A 26909-nucleotide genomic window follows, 5' to 3' on the forward strand; every position below is an offset into this window, starting at 1 on the left:
CCTAGAAAAGAAATTTTCTGAGATGGTACAAGGGACGATTTCTTTAGATTCACCAGCCACCCTAGGCAAGAAAGAGTATCCAGGGTAATACTGACGGCCCTTTGATAAGGAGGTAGTCTAGATATGGCAAAACGAGTATGCCCCGGGAATGCAGGATAGACACCACTGCTGCCATGACCTTTGTAAAATACCCTGGGTGCGGTGGCCAGCCCAAAAGGTAAGGATGTGAACTGAAAATGTAGGTTGCCTACGGCAAAACGTAGAAATTTTTGATGCGAAGGGAATATGGGAATGTGAAGATAAGCATCTTGAATATCTATTGAGGCTAGGAATTCTCTCTTTTCCATTGCCGCAATGACCGACCGGAGAGATTCCATTCGAAAGTGACGAATGTTGACAAACCTGTTTAAACTTTTCAGGTCTAGAATGGGCCTTACAGATCCGTCTTTTTTGGGAACTATAAACAGGTTGGAATAAAACCCCCGAAATCTCGCTTCCTTCGGGACTGGAGTGATGACCCCGCGGAGCCGAAGGGATTCTACCGTTCTGAACAAGGCTTGTACCTGTAATTCTGAACTGGGAAGACGGGAGGGAAAGAACCGGCATGGGAGGAGACTGAGAAACTATTTTGTACCCTGAGGACACTACATCTCTTACCCACCTGTCGTGAAACACCGTGAGCCAGGACTGATGAAACAAGAGTAGACGGCCGCCTATTCTGTCGGAGGCGATCGGAGACCACCTCCAGTCATTTGGCCGAAAACCTATGGGACCTAGATCCCCTGGACCTTGGTAGCTGGGACCGCATTCTTCCCAACAGGTTGGCCATGTAGGAGATCTGATGATCTCTGTCCTGATTAGGTCAACCTGGGCCAGCGGGGTTTGACGCAGGGGTCCACCTGGAATTACGAAAGGATTTCAAACGAGCCCGAAACTGGCGACGAAAGGGTTGTTTAATCTTTTGCTGTGGGAGAAAATTGCTTTTCCTCCCTGTGGAATCAGAAAGGAGCTGATCCAGTTTTTCCCCACCACCTTGATATGAGAGAGTTGTAAGGGATTTTTTTGAGGTAGAATCCGCCCGCCATGTTCTCAACCAAAGGGCCCGTCTAATGGCAATTGCGTTTGCGGCAGCTAATGCCGCACCATTCGCTGCATCCAAAGATGCATTGATCAGTTAGCTCTGAGCTAGGGCTATCTGATTTGACATCTCCGTCAACTCCGCCGGTAGGTCCCTCTCCTGTAGAGCCTTAGTTAAAGATTCAGACCAAGATATCATAGCCTTAGCTACCCAAGTCGCCGCAAAAGAGGGCGAGAGAGCCGAATTTGAGGCCTCGAAAACTGAACGGGCCAAACTTTCTATGAGCCGATCAGTTGGATCCCTAATAGAGGAACCGTTGGGAAGGGATAACAGTGTGTTGGAGGCCAAACGAGAAACCGGTGGATCTACCGATGGGGATTCTGCCCACTTCTTACGCAGCTTAGGGGCAAAAGGGTATCTTTTATTTAGAGCCTTTTGCCCTGAGAACCACCTGTCCGGACGCTCTCTATGCCGTTGGACTAAGTCCTCAAACTCAGGGTGAGTGGAAAACACCATATGAGGCTGCTTGATCTTCTTGAACGATACCTTATGACCCGAGGCCAAGGTAGATTCGTCCTCTATACCCAAGGTTTGGTTGACTGCCTCAATTAGGCTGTCTATTGACTCCTGATAACCAGGTGCCTCAAAATCAAGGGACCCTTCAGAATCGTAGTCTGAACCGTTCACTAAGCTCTGCTGGTGAGGGTGAACGAGAGGCGGAACTAAAGGATGCAGATGCACCTGATGGACCGGGAGACGCTGTATGGGTTCGCTTCCCCCGCATCTGCCTAGTGAGTGCAGCCCCTGCAGGCCGGAGGTTCCAGTGAGTCGGAAGACCTCTCCAAGGTAGAAGAACCGTTGTCCCTGGCCCCAATCGGGGTTTGGAGGGACTCGATTGCCTTGGTTAGGGATGCCATAGATTGCGACAAGAACGTGACCCATTCCGGGGGAGAAACTACAGTTTCTGCCTGAGTCGCAGGGGAGAGTTCCTGAGCGCGTTCGGAATCGCAGGCCTCACAGAGACGCTTACTCTGGGCATGCGGAAAAGCGGACAGACAGGCTACACATGCGGTATATAAAACCGTGTGAGACTTGGTCCTTCTAGACATGGTGGCCATGCTGATGCTATAAACAGCGTTTTAGATAGGCTGCAAAAAAACAGATATGGCAGCTGTCAGGCTGGGGGGAGTCCCAGTCCTGTGTCTCCCGTCTGTCCTGTGGAACCTGTCACAGGGCGACACAACCGCGTTGTTTCCTTTAAAAAGGAGCGCTTCCTTGGTGGGTGGTCCCGCCGGAAATGGCAGCGTTTCAGTCCACTGGCCTATGGGGACCTGAAGCCGGCCAAAATTTTTCCCCCATGTTCCTGCGGGGGACGGGGCCTACAGCCAAAGACGCGCCCAGAAGGGGCGGGACTTCCGCCCACGGCCTAACACAGCAGAAGCCGGGGCCTAGATTTTTCTATCCCCCAGCCCAGGAAGAGGGAGGATGACGCGGCCGGAAGGGGCGGGACTTCCGACCGCGGCCTAACACAGCAGAAGCCGGGGCCTAGATTTTTCTATCCCCCAGCCCAGGAAGAGGGAGGATGACGCGGCCGGAAGGGGCGGGACTTCCGACCGCGGCCTAACACGGCAAAAGCCGGGGCCTAGATTTTTCTCTCCCCCAGCACAGGGAGAGGGAGGCGGTACTCGCTGGCCGATGACGTGACCGGAAGGGGCGGGGCTTCCGACCTGACTCGGCAGGCACCGGGTGAAAAAAAAACTTAACCGGCCTGCACGAGGATGAAGAGGCGCCGGGATCCCTGCAGGGTGGCGCTGCCAAAGACAGAAAGAACCGCAGCGCCAGCTGTCCCCGGGATGTTGCTGCTGCAGGAACCCTCCCAGCCCCCCACCACGCGATGGAGCTTAGGGTCAGAGGGGGGCTGTTAGAAAGGACGGTGCAGGCACCCTAACTCCATCTTCCCTTCAGGAGATGAGGAGAGGGACCGTCCGCCTCCTCCTATCACCGCTGTCTATGCATTGGTGATGCAGTGGAGGCCGCACAGACAGTACATATGCACCTGTACAGCCTAGGGTTTCGTTACCTTAGGGTGGTCAAGGATGAGTCCAGCAAGGGGTCCCACGTTGTGGGAGAGGATACATGGAAGTGACACTCACACGTGCTCACCCGTTGTTGGTTTGGGGAGATCAGACCCCTTCAAAAAGGGTCCGTCGCCCCTGTCTCATTTCCATGTGAAGAGAAGAAATATGGAGCGTCTGAAAATAAGACATGTGCTTCCTTCAGACACTAAGCATAAACTGGGTTTGCCTTCGGCCCGTGTCAGGGTGTATACGACGGAGCAGTAGCTAAACCTTTTTTTATGTTTACTTAGTGTCAGCCTCCTGGCGGCAGTAGCATACACCCACAGTCCTGTGTCCCCCAATGAGGCGAAGGAGAAAATATAAAATACAGATTTGGTATCGCTGGGTTAAAAAAAAAAAAGCCCGATCAAAATATAAAAAGAAGTATTCCGATCGGTGAACGGCATAATGAGAAAATAAAATCAAGAAGTAAGAAATACATTTTTTGGGGTTGCTACAACATTGCAATCACAGGCAATCAAAAATTGTATCGATAAAAACAGCTTGGTGCACAAAAAATAAGCCCTCACCCAGCCCCAGATCCAGAAAAAGGGTGCCAATTTTACAAAACTTTGATATTTTTTTTCACCACTTAAAACAGAACCTAGACATGTTTGGTGTCTACAAACTCATAATGAACTGGAGAATCATAATGGCAGGTCAGTTTTAGCATTTAGTGAACATAGTAAAAAATAAAAAACAAATGTAGAACTGCATTTTTTTAACAATTTCACCGCACTTGAAATTTTTTTCCCGTTTTCCAGTACACAATGTGGTAAAACTAATGGTGTCGTTCAAAAATACAACTCGTCCTGAAAAAAAAACCAAGCCCTCGCATGGCCATATTGACGGAATAATAAACAATAGTTATGGCTCTGGTAAGAAGCGGAGCAAAAGACAAAAATGGAAAATCCCAAGGTGGTAAAGGAATTAAGAACAAAGGAAAAAAAAAAAAAAAAAAGGTTGGTTAGCACTGATTTGATGACTACGCTGGTGTGAGCGGCTCGTGCTGTGGTTTCCATATTCGACAGCATACTAGCAAATACACCAACTGCATAACAATATAATCCTCCGTGTAAATTTCACATTCTCCTACTCATCATATTGATTGATTGATTTATGCACATAATGTACATCAGCAGTAGGAAGCTCAGCCCGAAGATTCATTCTTTCCACAAATGACATTTCCTTTATACCTTTTCAAATCATTCGGAATCAAATAACAGGGGACATTTCTGAGCTACAAATCACATGGGTAAGACCATTACATATGGAAAATAAACCCACACATTAAGGAAAGGGTAAAAACTTTTTGTAACTGATTGTTTGCACTCAGGGTTTTGCATCTTAGGGTACCGTCACACAGTGGCACTTTGATCGCTAGGACGGCACGATCCTTGACGTTCCAGCGATATCCTTACGATCTCGCTGTGTCTGACACGCTACTGCGATCAGGGACCCCGCTGAGAATCGTACGTCGTAGCAGATCATTTGAAACTTTATTTCGTCGCTGGACTTCCCGCTGACATCGCTGAATCGGCGTGTGTGACGCCGATTCAGCGATGTCTTCACTGGTAACCAGGGTAAACATCGGGTTACTAAGCGCAGGGCCGCGCTTAGTAACCCGATGTTTACCCTGGTTACCAGCGTAAACGTAAAAAAAACAAACACTACATACTTACCTTCTGTGTCTGTCCTCCGGCGCTGTGCTTCTCTGCACTGGCTGTGAGCGCCGGCCAGCCGGAAAGCACAGCGGTGACATCACCACTCTGCTTTACGGCTGACCGGCGCTGACAGTGCAGAGGAAAGCACAGCGCCGGTCAGCGGCCCTGCGCTTAGTAACCCGATGTTTACCCTTGTTACCAGGGGACTTCAGGATCGTTGGTCAGTGGAGAGCGGTCTGTGTGACAGCTCTCCAGCGACCACACAGCGACGCTGCAGCGATCGACATCGTTGTCGTATCGCTGCAGCGTCGTTTCAGTGTGACGGTACCCTTAGGAGGTGCTAGATGAAGTGGAATTTTTCACAATTCAGTAGCATAAAACAGTTCAAAGCACCTTTCAATTTGATTCAAGAAGTGTTAAGTAATCTTTATTTTTGTCTCTTGCTTCTGACCAAGCATATAAACAAAATTTTCAGTCAAGGCTTGTAGGGCGACTTCTTGTAGTGGACATTTCAGCCCTTCCTGGGTCATTGTCTAAAAGTCGCAAGAATATAGGATAAGACAGGAGCAGAAAACAGGTTTTTGCGCTCTCTGCTGCCATGTTATTCTATACTTTCGAAACTTCTAGGCAAAGGCCCAACAGGGGCTGAAATATCCTCTATAGGAATGAGCAAAACGATTCATAAAACCCTATTCCAGCAGCCTCAGGTACCTCTTGATTAGAAGACCTAGAAATATTATGCAATTTGTCTCTTGGAAGAGGACCAGAACTCTAGGGCCACCTATTGGAAGTAGCAATCCTAAAAGTCAGTATCGACTCTCTAACGAACCTTGTCACATGACTTCAGATAAAAGCCAAAACCAAAATCTCAATTTATAGACACTGTTTCGGGGTACTGCCCCTCGTCAGTGCAAAGTATGAGATTTAGTTTGAGACATCATGGCAGTTTTTGAGGCCGGCTAATCAGAAGAGATGCCCAGGGTGTTGGCAATTAGTAGAACGTTCGCAGTGCTCTAGTCCAGCTGCCATGGACTATCAAAGTGGCTGCTGGAGAACAGTCCTGCAAATTGTTTTACAGACAAACTTACAAATTACAATAGTCATGCTATTATAGTTAGTGCTCCTTTTCATTTGTGTTAGCTTTTATACAGAACACCTGGTGACTATAAAGTCTTACCCTCTCTGCAAACTCTTCACCTTCCTTATCACTCTGTTGCTCAGTTGGTTCAGTCTCAGTCTCTTTCTCTGACAAATCAGATGATTTATTTTCCAGTTGTGACAATCTATAAAGAATTACATTAAATTTATTTAGTTTTCAATTAAAGAGAACCTGTCAGCTGATTCATGCTGCCCAAACTAAGCAGCTTGGTCAGGAGCTGAAGAGAGGAATGATAAATGCAGGGACACTCGACTTCCTTTTTCTACATAGAGCAGAGGACAGAAGAATTAACTGGGTGGAAAAGGAAAATGAGCAATTGTAAGTACACAGTGCTGTATAATGAGATGATTCCAATATATTAGGGGAATAAGAACTGTCATGGGAGTGCTTCTTTAATCAACTATACACAGAATTTGTGATAATACAGGTGCTTCTCACAAAATTAGAATATCATCAAAAAACTTAAATTTCAGTTCTTCAATACAAAAAGTGAAACTCATTGTATAGAGTCATTACAAACAGAGTGATGTATTTTAAGTGTTTATTTCTGTTAATGTTGATGATTATGGCTTACAGCCAATGAAAATCCAAAAGTCATTATCTCGGTAAATTAGAATACTTTCTAGCACCAGCTTGAAAAATGATTTTAAAAATCTGAAATGTTGGCCTACTAAAATACTAAAATGTATGTTCAATAAATACACTCAATACTTGGTCGGGGCTCCTTTTGCATCAATAACTGCATTAATGAGGCGTGGCATGGAGGCGATTAGCCTGTGGCAGTGCTGAGGTGTTATGGAAGCCCAGGTTGCTTTGATAGCAACCTTCAGCTCGTCTGCATTGTTGGATCTGGTGTCTTATCTTCCTCTTGACAATACCCCATAGATTCTCTATGGGGTTAAGGTCAGGGGAGTTTGCTGGCCAATCAAGCACAGTGATACTGTTGCTTTTAAACCAGGTATTGGTACTTTTGGCAGTGTGGACAGGTACTAAGTCCTACTAGAGAATTACATTTCCATCTCCAAAAATCTTGTTGGCAGAGGGAAGTATGAAGTGCTCTAAAATTTCCTGGTGGACGGCTGCACTCACTTTGGACTTGATAAAACAGAGTGGAACTACACTAGCTGATGACATGGCTCCCCAAACCATCACAGATTGTGGAAACTTCACACTAGACCTCAGGCAGCTTGGATTGTGTACCTCTCCACTCTTCCTCCAGACTCTGGAACCTTGATTTTCAAATGTAATGCAAAATTTACTTTCCTTGTGGAGTGTATCAATGACTGCCTTCTGGACATTTGTCAAGTCAGCAGTCTTCCCTATGATTGTGGAGCCTACTGAAACAAACTAAGGGACCTTTTCAAATGCTTTGGAAGGCTTTGCAGGTGTTTTTTTTAATTATTCTAATTTACTGAGATAATGACTTTTGGATTTTCAATGGCCGTAAGCCATAATCATCGACATTAACAGAAATAAACACTTGAAATAGATCACTCTGTTTGCAATGACTATATTATATAGGAGTTTCACTATTTGTACTGAAGAACTGAAATAAATACTTTTGATGATTTTCTAATTTTCTGAGAAGCACCTGTATATAACATTAAGTGGAACCCTACTTATAACTGTAATGGGAAGGGAAATCTTTAATCCACCATTTCTACTTGCTGCACAACAGTGGTGAGTAGGATCTCATATGGAACGGTGGGTCAGGTATGCCCCAATGTTTGTCTACATGACCAACAGAGTATGCTGACTACAGTTCTAGCAAACTCAATGTCCTATTAGCGACAACCCCGCAGTACACTTGCCTCTCTTTTGCACTTGCTAGCTCCTTTTGTAACAGTTCTACTTTTTCAGTTTCCTCTCGTAAGCTGTGAAGGAGTTTGCTCACTGCCAGTTCTTCTGACTCCATGGCACGAGTCTCGTCATCAGAACACCTTGTCCTGAAATATCAAATATTTGCATTTAAATTCTTCATTAGCAACAGAGTAGGTGACATAATAACCAGTGGACACAAGGCACAGTGACATTACATCTAACATTTCAGCTGCATTACTTAAACCTTGCATTGAATTATACCAATCGGGGGTTGATACTGCCTACGCCACTGTTCTTTTTCATGACCCGAATATAAAATACTGGGAACACTCACTGACAATCCCAATCTATTTTTTTCACTAATCAGTAGGATATTCTTAGTCAAGGGTAGATTTATGACTGAATGGAGAAAAATAAAAGGTTTCTGTAAGGAATAGAAACATGCACATCAATAAAACAGATATTCCCTCTCTGCAAGTATCTCCTATTTATAGGCATTAGATCACAGCAAGTGTCATAGCCAGATGTTAGACACCGTAAAAAAAAAAAAAGTGTAAAAAGTTGCTCATAAAAACATTAAAGTCTATTATGCTGTGAGTTATTGTCTTTACATGCCTCTCTACACCCCCCATTGTGTGGGAGGTTTTGGATGTAGCTAAAATGCAGCCAGATTATAGCAATCTGAGTTCTTACTCTGTTCAGGCTCGTTCAGATTAGTGCATTATATGTACACGTGCACTCCGGGTTAAAAGTCAGATATTGGTTCATGCACTGTTATTCACTAGGGCTGTTCAGATTTTTTTTTTCTATAGAATGAATGTCCATTTGGCTTTAAAAAAAATAAAAATAAGCATGCACTAATCTCTTCCATATTTCAAATGAAACTTGCATATTCAAGTCTATTGCTGCACAAAAAAAAAAATTGGTTTCAATACAGATCATCTGTATAGCATCTAATACACTGCAATCACCATAGGAAACTAACGTTTATCATGTACATTTTTTTAACTCGATCTATAAAAACAAATGCCGGATGAGATGAGAAAAGTCAATTTTTTTGTAGATTAAAAATGGAATATTTTCCATATGCTTGTCGTGTGGTAAAAATTTCTTAGTGCTCCAGGGAAACCAACAACAAGCTGATCCTTCTCCAATGCATTTCTTGGTCATGTGTTTAAGACTACTCAAAATTAAAGGGAACCTGTCACCCCCAAAATCGATGGCGAGGTAAGCTCACCGTCATCAGGGGCTTATCTACAGCATTCTGTAATGCTGTAGCTTAGCCGCCAATGTTACCTGAAAGAGGAGAAAAAGACTATAAAGATTATACTCACCCAGGGGCGGTCCCACTGCGGTCTGGTCAAATGGGTGTCTCAGGTCCGCTCCGGCGCCTCCCATCTTCATTCCATGACGTCCTCTTCTGGTCTTCACGCCGCGGCTCCGGCTCCGGCGTACTTTGTCTGCCCTGTCGAGGGCAGCGGAAAGTACTGCAGTGCGCAGGCACCGGAAAGGTCAGAGAGGCCCAGCGTTTCAAGATCATAAAGAGAAAGCTATTATCACAACTTGAGATGGATCAACTAACTGCAGATCCTCCCCACATGAAGTCAATAGAGTACTTGCATCAATACCTACCACCACCATGACAAACTAAAACTGATCTATGCAAATTATGGAAATGCTTGGATATACAACCAGCAAGAACAACAGAAGTATGTGCACCCCTTGGAAAAGAAGACTGGAGACCAAGATCAAAGTGACACGAAGGGAAGTAAGCCAACTAACAGAAATTCAGAAGTGTGTAGTAAAGATCAAGAATAAGACCAAGCTGGACAAGTACAAAGGCCTGACCCCAACTGAAGCCCTAGAGACTGCTAAACAAAGGCTCACAGCAATCGCTGCAAGACTAGGGAGATACACTAGAGAAGCTGAGGCCAAGAAGATAAATGCTCTGTTCTCCAAAGAACCATCTAAGGTGTGCTCCCAACTACAGAGTACAGGCAGCAACTCCACCAATAGCAGAGACTGAACAATACTAGAGGAACATGAGGAGCTGGGCAGCACCTGACCCAGACATGATCCAAACCTACTGGCTAAAGAAATTAACAGCAGTTCATGAACGCTTAGCAAAGCAGATGAATCAACTGCTAGAAGCAGGCCACCACCCAGATTGGTTATCATAAGGTAGAACAGTGCTGATCATGAAGGATCCTCACAAAAGGAACACTTCCATCCAACTACCACCCAATTGCCTGCCTTACAACAACATGGAAACTCCTGTCAGGCATCATAGCCACCAAGCTACAGGACCATATGAACCAGCACATGAATCCAGCTCAGAAAGGCATTGGGACTGACACCAGAGGCTCTAAGCACCAGCTCCTAGTAGATAGAGCAGTCGCTTAAGACTCAAGATCCAGACAGACCAATCTCAGCATAACCTGGATTGACTAAAGAAAAGCCTAGGACTCAATGCCACACACATGGATCTGTGAATGCTTGGCTCTCCACAATGTCAACAGGAAATTAAGAACCTTCCTCAGAAACTCAATGGAGCTATGGAGGACAACATTGGAAGTCAACTCAAGACAACTAGCACAAGTGACCATCAAATGCGGCATATACCAGGTGATGCACAGTCCCCATTGCTGTTCTAAATAAGCTTGAACCCCTCAGATAATTACAGAGTCTGGCTATGGATACAAGTTCAAGAGTGGAAGCACCATCAGTCACCTCCTCTACATGGATGACATCAAGCTGTATGCGAAAAACGAACGAGTCACCAATTCACTGATCCACCTGACAAGGATCTATAGTGAAGACATTGAGATGTCCTTTGGACAGGAGTAGTGCGGCCGATTGGTAATAGAGAGAGGTAAGGTAATCAAGACTGATGGAATGGAATTACCAGCAGGACACATAGCCGATGTACAGACATGCTACAAGTACCTCGGCATCCCACAGGGATACGGTAACCATGATGAGGAGGCAAGGAAAGCGACAACATCCAAATACCATCAAAGGTTAAAACAGGTTCTGAAGAGCCAGCTCAATGAGAAGAATAAAATCCGCGCCATCAATACATATGCCTTGCCAGTTATCAATGCCTGCTGGCATAATGTGCTGGCCAAAAGAAGAGATGGAAGCCGCAGATGTGAATACATGAAAGCTCCTCACAATACTGGACTCCTAGACAGCACAGAGGCACTAATCATAGCGGCACAAGAGCAAGCACCAAGTGCCAGATCCATAGAAGCAGCATACTATGCAAAGAAACCTCAGAAACAGTCCAACACGTAATGATCTAGGGATGCTTCAGCAAGGCTGAAATTGGGCAGGCTGTTTTTTGAGAAGGACATACGAATCAAGCCGCATACAAGGTTATCCTGGAAAAACAGTTGATTCCTTCTGCTCAGGCAATATTCCCCAACTCAGAGGACTGTTTTTTCCAGCAGGACAATGCGCCATGCCACACAGCTAGGTCACTCAAGGTGTGGATGAATGACCACCATATCAAATCCCTGTCATGGCCAGCCCAATCTCCAGACCTGAACCCCATTGAAAACCTCTGGAATGCAATCAAGAGGAAGATGGATAGTCACAAGTCATCAAACAAAGAACTGCTTCAATTTTTGTACCAGGAGTGGCATAAGGTCACCCAAAAGCAGCTTGAAAGACTGGTGGAAAACATGCCAAGACGGATGAAAGCTGTGATTAAAAATCATGGTTGTTCCACAAATTCTGAACTCTTCCTGAGTTGCAACATTAGTATTGTTGATTCTAAATGATTATGAACTTTTTTTTTTTTTGTACATTATTTGAGGTCTGCAACCAATGCATTTTTTTGTTATTTTGACCATTTCTCATTTTCAGAAAATAAATACAAAATTTATTGCTTGGAACTTCGGAAACATGTCAGTAGTTTACAGAATACAAGAACAATTTACACTTTACTCAAAAACATACCTATAAAGAGAAAAATCAGACAAACTGAACATTTTGCAATGGTCTCTTAAGTTTTGACAGAGCTGTATATATAATTTTTTTTAGCCTAAAATACAATCGAAATGTGTCATCGTTTACTTTAGCCTTTTAGAAATCATTTAATCTTCAACTTCTTAACTGTCCACAATAACAGTAATTTTGACTAGGGGTGCCCAACCTTTTACATGCCACTGTATTTTGTCACATAGTATGTACCTCATGGCAAACTCAAACTACCACTGAATGCACACACATTATTTTAGTACTCAAAAAAAGAAATGAAGGATGTCAGACACATTACATACTATACTTTATCATACCTGTATGTAATATCAGGATTCAACTCTATCTTTTACTTTGTCCTCATTGATCTCTGCACCAATATCCATTCCCTGTAGTGAGGAAAAAAAAAACATTATTAAGGCTATGTGCACACGCTGCGGATTTTGTTGCGGATCTACAGCGGCTTTGATGCTGCGGATCTGCAGCAGTTTTCCTTGAGGTGTACAGTACCATGTAAACCTATGGAAAACAAAATCCGCAGTGCACATGCTGCGGAACAAAATGCACAGAAACGCAGCGGTGTTTTTTCCGCAGCATGTCAATTCTTTGTGCGGATTCTGCAGCGGTTTACACCTGCTCCATAATAGGAATCCGCAGGTGTAAAACCGCAGGTGGAATCCGCACAAAAACCGCTGTAATTCCGCGGTAAAAATCAGTGCGGAAAAATCCGCACACTATTATGCAGCGTGTGCACATAGCCTAACTCTTATAAAAATAAGCAAATAATTGCTTTATGTAATATATAAATTAAAGAGACCAAACAAATTGTTGGGTTAATGACAGTATAAGTAGGCGTCCTTCACCATTTATTGTAATTGGACATTCTCTTTTTGAATGTCAGGATTATAAAATAAGCTGTAACCATTAAAAATGGAAGTCAACTTACTGCAATTCGAATTTCAACAAATGAGTCTTCCGATGCACAACTGCTGAGTTTTATTTGTAGCTCTGATATTATTCCAAGAAGATCAGCCTTCTCAGCCTGAAGACGTGTAAGCTGAGCCTTCAGATGCTTTATCTCCTCCTCTAAGTTCTCAAGAGCGGAACTGGTTGATGTCTGCAAGTGATTGACAGGATGACTCTTTCAGTTCATAATTATTAAATAAGTTAACGAACAGGGCATCAGACCTAGAATTCATGTCCACCATCTGAAACCTTTTTTTTTTTTTTTTTTTTTTTTTTTTTTACTGCTTCAAATAATTCTAAAATTAAAAAAAATAAATAAATTAATAAATAAATAAATAAAATCTGTTACCCCCTGAGGCACTCATAAGCTATTACTATGGGCATACAAGTGATAGAATTGTCACCCCCAAAATCGATGGTGAGGTAAGCTCACCGTCATCAGGGGCTTATCTACAGCTTTCTGTAATGCTGTAGATAAGCCGCCGATGTTACCTGAAAGATGAGAAAAAGACGTTAGATTATACTCACCCAGGGGCGGTCCCGCTGCGGTCTGGTCAAATGGGTGTCTCAGGTCCGCTCTGGTGCCTCCTATCTTCATTCCATGACGTCCTCTTCTGGTCTTCATGCCGCGGCTCCGGCACAGGCGTACTTTGTCTGCCCTGTTGAGGGCAGAGGAAGGTACTGCAGTGTGCAGGTGCCGGAAAGGTCAGATCACGGCCATAGTCATCCATGTAGTACAATTCACTTCCCATAGTATAATGCACCCCATAGTTATTCATATAGTATAACGTATTCCTCATAGTCCTCGATACAGTATAATGCAGCCACCACCCTACAGAATATAATGCAGCCACCCTAGAGTATAATGCAGCTAACCCAGAGTATAATGCAGCCAACCCATAGAATATAATGCAGCCCCCCTCATAGTTTAATGCAGCACCCTCAGAGTATGATGCAATCACCCCTCAAAGAATATAAATATAATGCAGCCCCCCATAGAATATAATGTAGCCCCGAATAGAATAGAATATAATACAGCCCATGTCCCCACAGAGAATATAATGCAGCCCCATCAAAGAGTATGATGCAATCAACCCTCATAAAATCTAATACAGCCCCTCATAGAATACAATACAGCCCACCTCCCCATAATATATAAAGTGGCCCCCATAGAATACAATGCAGCCCCCCATCTACTATATAATTGTCTAAGGGTCACTTCTGTCTGTCTGTCACAGATATTCATTGGTCGCGACCTCTGTCTGTCAAGGAAATCCAAGTCGCTGATTGGTTGCGGCAGAACAGCCACGACCAATCAGCGACGGGCACAGTCCGGAAGAAAATGGACGCTCCTTACTCCCCGCAGTCACTGCCCGGCGCTCGCATATTCCCCTCCAGCCACCGCTAACACAGGGTTAATGCCGGCGGTAACGGACCGCGCTATGCCGCGGGTAACGCACTCCATTACCGCCGCTATTAACCCTGTGTGTCCCCAACTTTTTACTATAAACATAAGGATGAATGACCTCGGGGAGATCAAAACATCCAACACCGCGGAGACACCATCACGTGTTTCTCAACGCAGTGATCCAGAACACTGCTCCCATCCCTTATGGGAAATATGCAAATGCATGTAGAAAAGCCGCGGAGACACCATCACGTGTTTCTCAATGCAAGCAATAAATAGCCAGGTCTTTCACCGGGAAGGAACAACCACGAGAAGGGCAGCATCCAAAAAGGAAAACCACCTATGCCAAAACATGGTATCCATCCACAGACAGCTGTTTCGGGGTATTTGCCCCTCAGTGTGGAGTAGGAAACTGGCTATTAGGAGCAGTGCCTAGTAAAAGGACTATAAACAAGGCCTATGCGGCATCAATAGTAAAAAATGTAATGTTAAAAATAAATTTAAAAAAAAAAAAAAAAAAAAAACCTGCTATACTCACCCTCCGTTATCCGCCGAGTCAGCCGCCATCTTCCGTTCCCGGCGATGCATTGCGAAATTACCCAAAAGACTTAGCGGCCTCGCGAGACCGCTAAGTCATCTGGGTAATTTCGTAATGCATCCTGGGAACGGAAGATGGCGGCAGCCACGCGCTACAAGGGGCCCTCGGATCCGAAGGTGAGTATGTTTATTTTTTAACCTGTGACATACGTGGCTGGGCAACATACTACGTAACTTGGCAATATACTACGTGGCTGGGCAATATACTACGTGGACATGCATATTCTAGAACACCCGACGCGTTAGAATCGGGCCACCATCTAGTAGTATATAACACAGCAAAGCCCGCATAGTATATAGCAAAGTCCGCGTAGCATATAGCACAGCCCGCGTAGCAGTATACAGCACAGCCCACGTAGCAGTATACAGCACAGCCCACGTAGCAGTATACAGCACAGCCCACGTAGCAGTATACAGCACAGCCCACGTAGCAGTATACAGCACAGCCCACGTAGCAGTATACAGCACAGCCCACGTAGCAGTATACAGCACAGCCCACGTAGCAGTATACAGCACAGCCCACGTAGCAGTATACAGCACAGCCCACGTAGCAGTATACAGCACAGCCCACGTAGCAGTATACAGCACAGCCCACGTAGCAGTATACAGCACAGCCCACGTAGCAGTATACAGCACAGCCCACGTAGCAGTATACAGCATAGCCCACGTAGCAGTATACAGCACAGCCCACGTAGCAGTATACTGCACAGCCCACGTAGCAGTATACTGCACAGCCCACGTAGCAGTATACAGCACTGCCCACGTAGCAGTATACAGCACTGCCCACACAGTAGTATACAGCACTGCCCACACAGTAGTATACAGCACTGCCCACACAGTAGTATACAGCACTGCCCACACAGTAGTATACAGCACTGCCCACACAGTAGTATACAGCACTGCCCACACAGTAGTATACAGCACTGCCCACACAGTAGTATACAGCACTGCCCACACAGTAGTATACAGCACTGCCCACACAGTAGTATACAGCACTGCCCACACAGTAGTATACAGCACTGCCCACACAGTAGTATACAGCACTGCCCACACAGTAGTATACAGCACTGCCCACACAGTAGTATACAGCACTGCCCACACAGTAGTATACAGCACTGCCCACACAGTAGTATACAGCACTGCCCACACAGTAGTATACAGCACTGCCCACACAGTAGTATACAGCACTGCCCACACAGTAGTATACAGCACTGCCCACACAGTAGTATACAGCACTGCCCACACAGTAGTATACAGCACTGCCCACACAGTAGTATACAACACAGCCCGCATCTCTCCTCCCCCCCCCCCCCCTCCAGAGAATGGCCCCACAGTCCAGTTAAAAAAAAAAAAAAAAAAAAAAACACACACACACTCCTCACCTCTCCTCGTGCCCACGTTGCTCCCTGCTCCTGTCTCGGCGGCTGCTGCTGCACTGCCTGGGACACAGTGAGTGCACGCGCACCCGCAGTGTCAGAGGCAGAGCGGGGAATGACGCCGGTATAGTTGAATGCGGCGGCGGCGCTGGTGTGGGGGGGGGGGGGCTGGGTGAGTCGGCGCGCAGTGGCCTACTACTGGCATCGGCCCTTCTGGCATTTGCCAGAACTGCCCGATGGCCAGTCCGGCCCCGCACGCACGGTCCTGTGTCCCCCAATGAGGTGAAGGAGAAATAGATAAAGTTGCTCACTTATCCATTCCCAGAGGTTAACTGGTACCGTGACATTCCCCTGGCTTATGCTTCTGGCTGACATGGCATTCGTGTAATGCAGCCAATTTGTGGCCTCAGTGGTGGCCAATGCGTCACTGCTATGGCCAGTGATTGGCTGCAGTAGCCATGTCAGTATAAGAAAAACAGAATAGTCCAGAATTTAATCAAAAGTGCAAATACTCTAGTCTGTACAAACACCAATTCCGCATCAATCAAAGGATTTTACTAATACTTGTCAGTTAGAACCTCAGAATTCCTGTGCGATACTGTGATTTTATTAACAGGTACCTGAGTGGATAGGTTTCCTTGCTCCTTTAATTGCTGGATTTCCTTCCTCAACAGTTCATTCTCCCGACTTAATTCACACAGGCGCTGCTTCGCTTCTATATATCCAGATTCAGTCTGCCCTTGTTCCTCCCTCAGTTTTTCTCTCTTTAACAACTCTTCAAGGCGCTCCTTCATTTCTTGATTCTTTTGCTTCATTGTTTCTAAACCCAAAAAATATCTAATTTAAAACGCTTTAAAGTATGTATGTATGTATATTTCATTTAGAGAAATCAGCTATTCTTAAGAAATTAACCAGAAATTTCTTTCTGACTGGAAGGGGTTTTAAATAAGTTTCCATTAAAAGCTGCTCTAGAGACACTTCCTACAAAAGAAACATGACAGATCACAGAAGGAGCATTTTAAAGGTGGTTTCCGGGCTCACAAGAAATTTCTGCATTCGCATAGTGACTGCAGACTGCCAAGTTGTGATTATGTGCAGTGTGCACACTACTGTCACTCTCAAATGAATGAAACATTAGTCGGCACGTGACTTGCAGTCACGTGTCCTCCCAATTGCACTGGTAGAGGGGAACCCGAAATGGCTTGCAGTCATGATTCAGCAGTCTGCAGCCATATAGGCTCTGCTGAGCCTGGAAAACTTCTTAAGATGTACCTTTCACGAGTTTGAGCAGGTTAAACTGGCCACGTAATGAAAAAAGTGGCTGCAGGACTGAACTAAACTTTTTCCTGCTTTTTTTTTTTTTTTTTTTTTAACTTCTTTCCATTGTGAAGTTATTAGCTTGTAAAGTTAAAGCGTTTGTCAGTGACTTTTCTATTGACTGCCTATCACAGCATAGCTCCGTCAACTGTATTCTGGCAACGGCCGGGTGCTGCACATCAGCCCCTATTTGAATCAATAAGTGGCAGAGGTGTAGTACCCATCGGGACCACAATACAGTGGATGGAGCCATGCAGTGCAGCTCTGCCACTGAGCATATAAGAATGCCACCATCGTCAGGAACAGCAGCGGTACCAGTGGACTCACCTCCACCAATCAGATATTGATGATCCATGCCAAGAATAGCTCATTAAAGGGAATCTGTCAGCAGGTCTCTGCTACCTCACCTGAGAGTAGCGTGATGTAGGAAAAGAGAAGCTGAATCTAGTCATGTATCACTTAGATTACTGGGTGCAACCACTGTGACACAATCAGAGCTTTCAGATTTAGAATGAAGCAGAGCTGAGAAAGCTAACCCTGCCCACACCTGGCTCTCCATGTACAAAATCCATAGACAGTGAGGTGCTTATCACAGTTAGTAAACAGCACGCACTTTGACAAGTGACACATCACTGAATTCGGTGTTTCAGCATTATATCCGGTAGTCTTCAGATTACACAGTAAAAAACCTGCTGACATCTTTAATATGAAAATCCCTTTAAGGTTATACAGTAATTTAAGCTATAGTTCAACTGAGTGTTGCCAGAGATTTGTCACTGGGAGCGTGTACTTCTTCTGCAAGACGCTGACCAATCATAAGCAGAACCAAAAATAAAGGCCTGCACACCTGATAGTATTAAGTGTAATATGCAGGTGCACATGTAAGCTGTGGCCACTATCACACAAACATAACATAGCATAAACATGCAGTAAGTAACTAAACAGTGACATATGTAAAACAAACAAACAGGGTAATAACATCCTCATTGGATACACTTTGGTGAAGTGGGATGGCTTTAACTTTTTTTATTTTATGGAAAACGTCAAAGTACCCTATGTTTTTACATGTATTACCATCCAGTAACTTAGTGCAGTGTTTCAACACATTGTTTTTATTCTAGGTCACATTTGAATCTTAATGGTCACAGTGTATATGTGCACATGCATACTACACTATACTGTGACCATTAAAAGACAATTGTAACTTAGAATAAAAATAATGTGGAATACATGTAAAAAAAAACAAACAAAAAAAAAAAAAAAAACAGGGTATTTTGACGTTTTCAATAAAAAAAAAAAGTAAAAGCCATCCCACTGCAACAAAGTGTATCCAATGAGGATGTAATTACCCTGGGTTGTTTTTTTTCTTTCATGTGTTAGGCTATGTGCACACATAAGAAAAGAGGTGCAGAATTTTCTGCACAAAATCCGCATCTCCGGGCAGAATCCGCAGGTGCGGATTTGCCGCGGTTTTTGTGCGTAGTTGATGCGGAATTTGTGCGGATTTTCTGCAGTTTTTACCACTGCGTATTTCTATTAATGGAGGGGTGCAGAAATGCTGCAGATCCGCACAAAAGAAGTGGCATGCACTTCTTTGAAATCTGCAGCGTTTCTGCGTGGATTTTTTTTTTTTTTTTCCACATTGATTTACATTGTACTGTAAATCACAGTGCGGATTTGCAGCGTTTCTGGCGGGAAAAAAACGCTGCAGATCTGCACTAAATCTGCACTAAATTTGCAGTGTGTGCACACAGCTTTACTGTTTAGTTACTTACTGCAGTTTTGCAATGCTAGATTATACTTGACTGATAGTGGCCACAGCTTACATGTGCACCTTCATATTACATTTATACTTAAAGGTGTGCAGACCCATGTTTTTGGTTTTGCTTTTTAGTACTCCGTACATTTGAGGCTGAGGATGCCCCCATGGGCTGTACACCTTATCTACTCAGCTTTCCACAGGCAGGTGTCAAACTCAGTCAGTCACTGGTCCTGCTCTGTCTCTCTTCTATTTTGAGGCTCGATTGGCACATAATAAAGGGAGTCACTAGAGTTTGGGTAGAACTTGTCACCGAGATGGTTTTCACGCTTTTTTTTTTATTAAAAAAAAAATTAAAAATGTCAACCACGTATCCGTTTTTTTTTTTTTTTTACATGCGTTACATAATCATCATAAGCAAGCAGCATCTTGCAGGGAAAAAAAAAAATCAAACAAAAAACAAACACACAAACATACCCTGCTCACTGTTCTCTCCAGCTACTGTGTAGCAATGCAACAGGACTGCGTTATCATTAGGAACACTTCCAGATATCTCACAGCAGTCAGAGTGGGGGAGGGGCAACGGCTGTCAGAGTTGTGAGAGGAGACCTAGAAGGCTTTGTAATGATACAGCAGAGTTAGGCATCTCTACCCAGTAGCTGTGAGGGCTTGTTTTTACCCCTGTCTATTGCTGCCCGGTTATGATTGGTCAAGCACATGTAGGGGGAAGAAGTAGACAATCCCAGAGACCAAATCTAATTTCAACTGGCCATTATTACCTAAACTTTACAATGGAGAAGAGAAATTAAAACATAAAAACTATGTTTTATCTAACTGTAGCCACTACTCCATAATGTGGCCAGTTTAAGATGCGGAATCTGATGAAAGGTTCAGATGGCTGTAATGGGGGCACATTTTAGCATCTTTAAAGTCCAGGCCTTAATGTGATTCTACCGACCTATGATAAAAGCATCACAGGAATAAAACGTCCAGTCAAGTGATGACTTATGGTGGCTATACAGAAACCATAATGTGAATGCATTATAGACCTATGAATTATGGCTAATGCAATTTTTCAAATACTCTAACTTTCCTGTTAAACCAGTTGTAGCACTCAAACTATTTTTCTGCTTGTGTCTTGCCTTTTTAATATAACAAGTGTCTAAATCTGAAGGTATAAACACAATCCTTAAGATAATAATTTATTGGTTACCCTTTAATTTATTGTTTTCCACAAGCAGCTGCTTGATCTGTTCCAGCATGTCAAGATCACTTTTATTACTTTGCGGCGGGTCCGTGTGTCCATTCATCACCTCCATCCCAGTAGTTTGGGTAAAAAAACTGTCCGCCATCACCAGAGAAACTAAAACAGAAAACACAAGATTTCATCCAAGTTTAGAGAAACATAAAAATTAAACCTACTCCTAATTCCAAATAATAAAACTGTTATACCATGTCCCAGGTAATAACGTAAAAGACTATATAATGTATAAGGAGATCACAAATTAGCACTGTGACCATATGGTCTTGTAATCCACTGGTCCTGAAACGCCAGAGCCTCAGTGAGCAGTATGACTCTTACATTATTTGCTATAATGTCCAAGAAAACTACACACTGTGCTTTGCTAATGTGATTTTCATACAGGCATAGATTGGCCAAACGAATACGCTGGGAAAAGCTCCCACATGGTCAGAGATTTCGTTTTAACAAAAAGAGGCCAAAAAAAGTGTCCTTTTGTTCTCAGTTTTTCATTGTAGAAAAATGCAAAAAACTAAATAACTTGCAATGGGTTCACTATCATGGACAGATGCAATAGCATTTATCCAGACCATGACCATGAGTACAAGTCAGCAGTAGGCTGGAAAGCTATATGCACTTAGCCAGAATGATACCAGTATTACATTATTTAGTTGTTCCTTTCTATCGGAGAACTCATAGTATAATTCTTTTCTCTTCACATTTTGCATTCTTTAACACTATTACCAAGAACAAAAGCTCAAATGAATTAAAAACAGATGAAAATTGCATTGGTTCACTTGAAATGAAGTGACCCTCCTTCCATAAATTTTCTATTGGATTCAGGTCAGGTAATTGGCTGGGCCATTCTAGAAGTTTTATTTTTTTCTCTGAAACCAATTGATAATTTCCTTGGCTGTGGTATCATTGTCTTGCTGAAATCTCCACCCACGTTTCATCTTCATCATCTTGGTTGATGGCAGCAGAGATTTATCAAGAATGGCTCGGTTCATTTATCCATTCATCCTTCCTTCAGTCATATGAAGTTTGCCAGTGCCGTATGCTGAAAAACAGCCCACACCATGACCATAAACAGCTCCATACTTCAATGTTGGTATGGTGTTTTTCGGGCAAGATGCAGTACCTTTTGGCCTCCAAACATGGTGTGTATTATGGCATCCAAAGATTTCAATTTTGGTCTCATCAGACTAGACTATATTCTCCCAGTACATCACAGGCTTATCTAAATGTTGTTGAGCAAACTTTAACTGCATTTGAACATGCTTTTGTTTAGCAAAGGAGTCTTGCGTGGTGAGCGTGCACACATGCCATGAAGATTGAGCGCATTACTTCTAGTTTTCTTGGAAAAAATTGTACTTGCCTATTCCAGGTCTTTCTGTACAACAACTCTTCTGATAATTCCATTCACTCCTTTGCCTTAACTCTTGTGGGAAGCACCTGGTCATGTTCGGTTTATGGTAAAATTATGTTTTTTTCCACTTCCAGATTATGCCCAAACAGTGTTCACTGGAACCATCAGTAGTAAGAAATTCTTCTGTAACCAATGCAAACAGTATGTTTTGCAACAATAAGGTTCCAAAGGTCTTGAGTTATCTCACTGGTTTTACTCATCATGAAATGTTTCTTGTGTGGCACCTTGGTATTGAGACACTTTTTTTTTATAGGTCATCAGTTGAACCAGCTGGCAAGTGTCTTTTTTAACCCCTTTACCCCCAAGGGTGGTTTGCACGTTAATGACCAGGCCAATTTTTACAATTCTGACCACTGTCCCTTTATGAGGTTATAACTCCGAAACGCTTCAACGGATCCTGGTGATTCTGACATTGTTTTCTCGTGACATATTGTACTTCATGATAGTGGTAAAATTTCTTTGATAGTACCTGCGTTTATTTGTGAAAAAAACGGAAATTTGGCGAAAATTTTGAAAATTTCGCAATTTTCAAACTTTGAATTTTTATGCAATTAAATCACAGAGATATGTCACACAAAATACTTAATAAGTAACATTTCCCACATGTCTCCTTTACATCAGCATAATTTTGGAACCAATTTTTTTTTTTGTTAGGGAGTTATAAGGGTTAAAAGTTGACCAGCAATTTCTCATTTTTACAACACCATTGTTTTTTAGGGACCACGTCTCATTTGAAGTCATTTTGAGGGGTCTATATGATAGAAAATGCCCAAGTGTGACACCATTCTAAAAACTGCACCCCTCAAGGTGCTCAAAACCACATTCAAGAAGTTTATTAACCCTTCAGGTGTTTAATAGGAATTTTTGGAATGTTTAAATAAAAATGAACATTTAACTTTTTTACACAAAAAATTTACTTCAGCTCCAATTTGTTTTATTTTACCAAGGGTAACAGGAGAAATTGGACCCAAAAAGTTGTTGTCCAATTTGTCCTGAGTACGCTGATACCCCATATGTGGCAGTAAACCACTGTTTGGGCGCATGGGAGAGCTCGGAAGGGAAGGAGCGCTATTTGACTTTTCAATGCAAACTTGACAGGAATTGAGATGGGACGCCATGTTGCGTTTGGAGAGCCACTGATGTGCCTAAACATTGAAACCCCCCACAAGTGACACCATTTTGGAAAGTAGACCCCCTAAGGAACTTATCTGGATGTGTGGTGAGCACTTTGACCCACCAAGTGCTTCACAGAAGTTTATAATGCAGAACCGTAAAAATAAAAAATCATATTTTTTCACAAAAATTATATTTTTGCCCCCAATTTTTTATTTTTCCAAGGGTAAGAGAAGAAATTGGACCTCAAAAGTTGTTGTCCAATTTGTCCTGAGTACGCTGATACCCCATATGTGGCAGTAAACCACTGTTTGGGCGCATGGGAGAGCTCGGAAGGGAAGGAGCGCAGTTTGACTTTTCAATGCAAAATTGACAGAAATTGAGATGGGACGCCATGTTGCGTTTGGAGAGCCACTGATGTGCCTAAACATTGAAACCCCCCACAAGTGACACCATTTTGGAAAGTAGACCCCCTAAGGAACTTATCTAGAGGTGTGGTGAGCACTTTGACCCACCAAGTGCTTCACAGAAGTTTATAATGCAGAACCGTAAAAATAAAAAATCATATTTTTTCACAAAAATTATATTTTTGCCCCCAATTTTTTATTTTTCCAAGGGTAAGAGAAGAAATTGGACCTCAAAAGTTGTTGTCCAATTTGTCCCGAGTACGCTGATACCCCATATGTGGCAGTAAACCACTGTTTGGGCGCATGGGAGAGCTCGGAAGGGAAGGAGCGCCGTTTGACTTTTCAATGCAAAATTGACAGGAATTGAGATGGGACGCCATGTTGCGTTTGGAGAGCCACTGATGTGCCTAAACATTGAAACCCCCCACAAGTGACACCATTTTGGAAAGTAGACCCCCTAAGGAACTTATCTGGATGTGTGGTGAGCACTTTGACCCACCAAGGGCTTCACAGAAGTTTATAATGCAGAGCCATAAAAATAAAACAAAATTTTTTTCCCACAAAAATTATTTTTTAGCCCCCAGTTTTGTATTTTCTCTAGGGTAAGAGGAGAAATTGGACCACAAAAGTTGTTGTCCAATTTGTCCTGAGTACGCTGATACCCCATATGTGGGGGGGAACCACCGTTTGGGCGCATGGGAGGGTTCGGAAGGGAAGGAGCGCCATTTGGAATGCAGACTTAGATGGAATGGTCTGCAGGCGTCACATTGCGTTTGCAGAGCCCCTAATGTACCTAAACAGTAGAAACCCCCCACAAGTGACCCCATATTGGAAACTAGACCCCTCAATGAACTTATCTAGATGTGTTGTGAGAACTTTGAACCCCCAAGTGTTTCACTACAGTTTATAACGCAGAGCCGTGAAAATAAAAAATCTTTTTGTTTTCCCACAAAAATTATTTTTTAGCCCCCAGTTTTGTATTTTCCCAAGGGTAACAGGAGAAATTGGTCCACAAAAGTTGTTGTCCAATTTGTCCTGAGTACGCTGATACCCGATATGTGGGGGGGAACCACCGTTTGGGCGCATGGGAGGGCTCGGAAGGGAAGGAGCATCATTTGGAATGCAGACTTAGATGGATTGGTCTGCAGGCGTCACATTGCGTTTGCAGAGCCCCTAATGTACCTAAACAGTAGAAACCCCCCACAAGTGACCCCATATTGGAAACTAGACCCCTCAATGAACTTATCTAGATGTGTTGTGAGAACTTTGAACCCCCAAGTGTTTCACTACAGTTTATAACGCAGAGCCGTGAAAATAAAAAATCTTTTTGTTTTCCCACAAAAATTATTTTTTAGCCCCCAGTTTTGTATTTTCCCAAGGGTAACAGGAGAAATTGGTCCACAAACGTTGTTGTCCAATTTGTCCTGAGTACGCTGATACCCCATATGTTGGGGTAAACCCCTGTTTGGGCACACAGGAGAGCTCGGAAGGGAAGGAGCACTGTTTTACTTTTTCAACGCAGAATTGGCTGGAATTGAGATCGGACGCCATGTCGTGTTTGGAGAGCCCCTGATGTGCCGAAACAGTGGAAACCCCCCAATTATAACTGAAACCCTAATCTAAACACACCCCTAACCCTAATTCCAACGGTAACCCTAACCACACCTCTAACCCTGACACACCCCTAACCCTAATCCCAACCCTATTCCCAACTGTAAATGTAATCTAAACCCTAACCCTAACTTTAGCCCCAACCCTAACTGTAGCCCCAACCCTAACCCTAACCCTAATCCTAGCCCTAACCCTAGCCCTAACCCTAGCCCTAACCCTAGCCCTAACCCTAGCCCTAACCCTAGCCCTAACCCTAGCCCTAACCCTAGCCCTAACCCTAGCCCTAACCCTAGCCCTAACCCTAGCCCTAACCCTAGCCCTAACCCTAGCCCTAGCCCTAACCCTAGCCCTAACCCTAGCCCTAATGGGAAAATGGAAATAAATACATTTTTTTTTATTTTTCCCTAACTAAGGGGGTGATGAAGGGGGGTTTGATTTACTTTTATAGCGAGTTTTTTAGCGGATTTTTATGATTGGCAGCCGTCACACACTGAAAGACCGTTTTTATTGCAAAAAATATTTTTTGCAATACCACATTTTGAGAGCTATAATTTTTCCATATTTTGGTCCACAGAGTCATGTGAGGTCTTGTTTTTTGCGGGACGAGTTGACGTTTTTATTGAAAACATTTTTGGGCACGTGACATTTTTTTATCGCTTTTTATTCCGATTTTTGTGAGGAAGAATGACCAAAAGCCAGCTATTCATGAATTTCTATTGGGGGAGGCGTTTATACCGTTCCGCGTTTGGTAAAATTGATAAATCAGTTTTATTCTTCGGGTCAGTACGATTACAGCGATACCTCATTTATATCATTTTTTTATGGTTTGGCGCTTTTATACGATAAAAACTATTTTACAGAAAAAATAATTATTTTTGCATCGCTTTATTCTCAGGACTATAACTTTTTTATTTTTTTGCTGATGATGCTGTATGGCGGCTCTTTTTTTGCGGGACAATATGATGCTTTCAGCGGTACCATGGTTATTTATATCTGTCCTTTTGATCGCGTGTTATTCCACTTTTTGTTCGGCGGTATGATAATAAAGCGTTGTTTTTTGCCTCGTTTTTTTTTTTTTTTTCTTACGGTGTTTACTGAAGGGGTTAACTAGTGGGCCAGTTTTATAGGTCGGGCCGTTACGGACGCGGCGATACTAAATATGTGTACTTTTATTGGTTTTTTTTTTTTATTTAGATGAAGAAATGTATTTATGGGAATAATATTTTTTTTTTTTTTCATTATTTTGGAATATTTTTTTTTATTTTTTTTACACATTTGGAAATTTTTTTTTTTACTTTTTTACTTTGTCCCAGGGGGGGACATCACAGATCAGTGATCTGACAGTTTGCACAGCACTCTGTCAGATCACTGATCTGATATGAGTGCAGGCTGCTTCACAGTGCCTGCTCTGAGCAGGCTCTGTGAAGCCACCTCCCTCCCTGCAGGACCCGGATCCGCGGCCATCTTGGATCCGGGGCTCGAGCAGGGAGGGAGGTGAGGAGACCCTCGCAGCAACGCGATCACATCGCGTTGCTGCGGGGGGCTCAGGGAAGCCCGCAGGGAGCCCCCTCCCTGCGCGGTGCTTCCCTGCACCGCCGGCACATCGCGATCATCTTTGATCGCGGTGTGCCAGGGGTTAATGTGCCGGGGGCGGTCCGTGACCGCTCCTGGCACATAGTGCCGGATGTCAGCTGCGATAAGCAGCTGACACCCGGCCGCGATCGGCCGCGCTCCCCCCGTGAGCGCGGCCGATCGGCTATGACGTACTATCCCGTCCAGGGTCAGATAAGCCCAGGGCACCTCGACGGGATAGTACGTCTAAGGTCACAGAGGGGTTAATTACTGAGATCTCAGCTGGTGTCA

General features: G+C 43.6%; 1 protein-coding gene across 1 annotated transcript in view; it reads right to left on the minus strand.

Annotated features, from left to right (window-relative positions):
* The window catches only part of OPTN (optineurin), a 106065-nt gene that overhangs the window by 54977 nt on the left and 24179 nt on the right, over window positions 1-26909 (minus strand). The window contains 6 exon segments of the mRNA XM_069765201.1: window positions 6037-6142; window positions 7830-7993; window positions 12165-12212; window positions 12770-12940; window positions 16791-16990; window positions 20460-20609. Coding sequence (XP_069621302.1) covers window positions 6037-6142; window positions 7830-7993; window positions 12165-12212; window positions 12770-12940; window positions 16791-16990; window positions 20460-20598 — 828 coding nt within the window. The 5' untranslated portion in view covers window positions 20599-20609.

The sequence above is a fragment of the Ranitomeya imitator genome, chromosome 4, assembly GCF_032444005.1.
Source record: "Ranitomeya imitator isolate aRanImi1 chromosome 4, aRanImi1.pri, whole genome shotgun sequence".
Classification (NCBI taxonomy): Eukaryota; Metazoa; Chordata; class Amphibia; order Anura; family Dendrobatidae; genus Ranitomeya; species Ranitomeya imitator.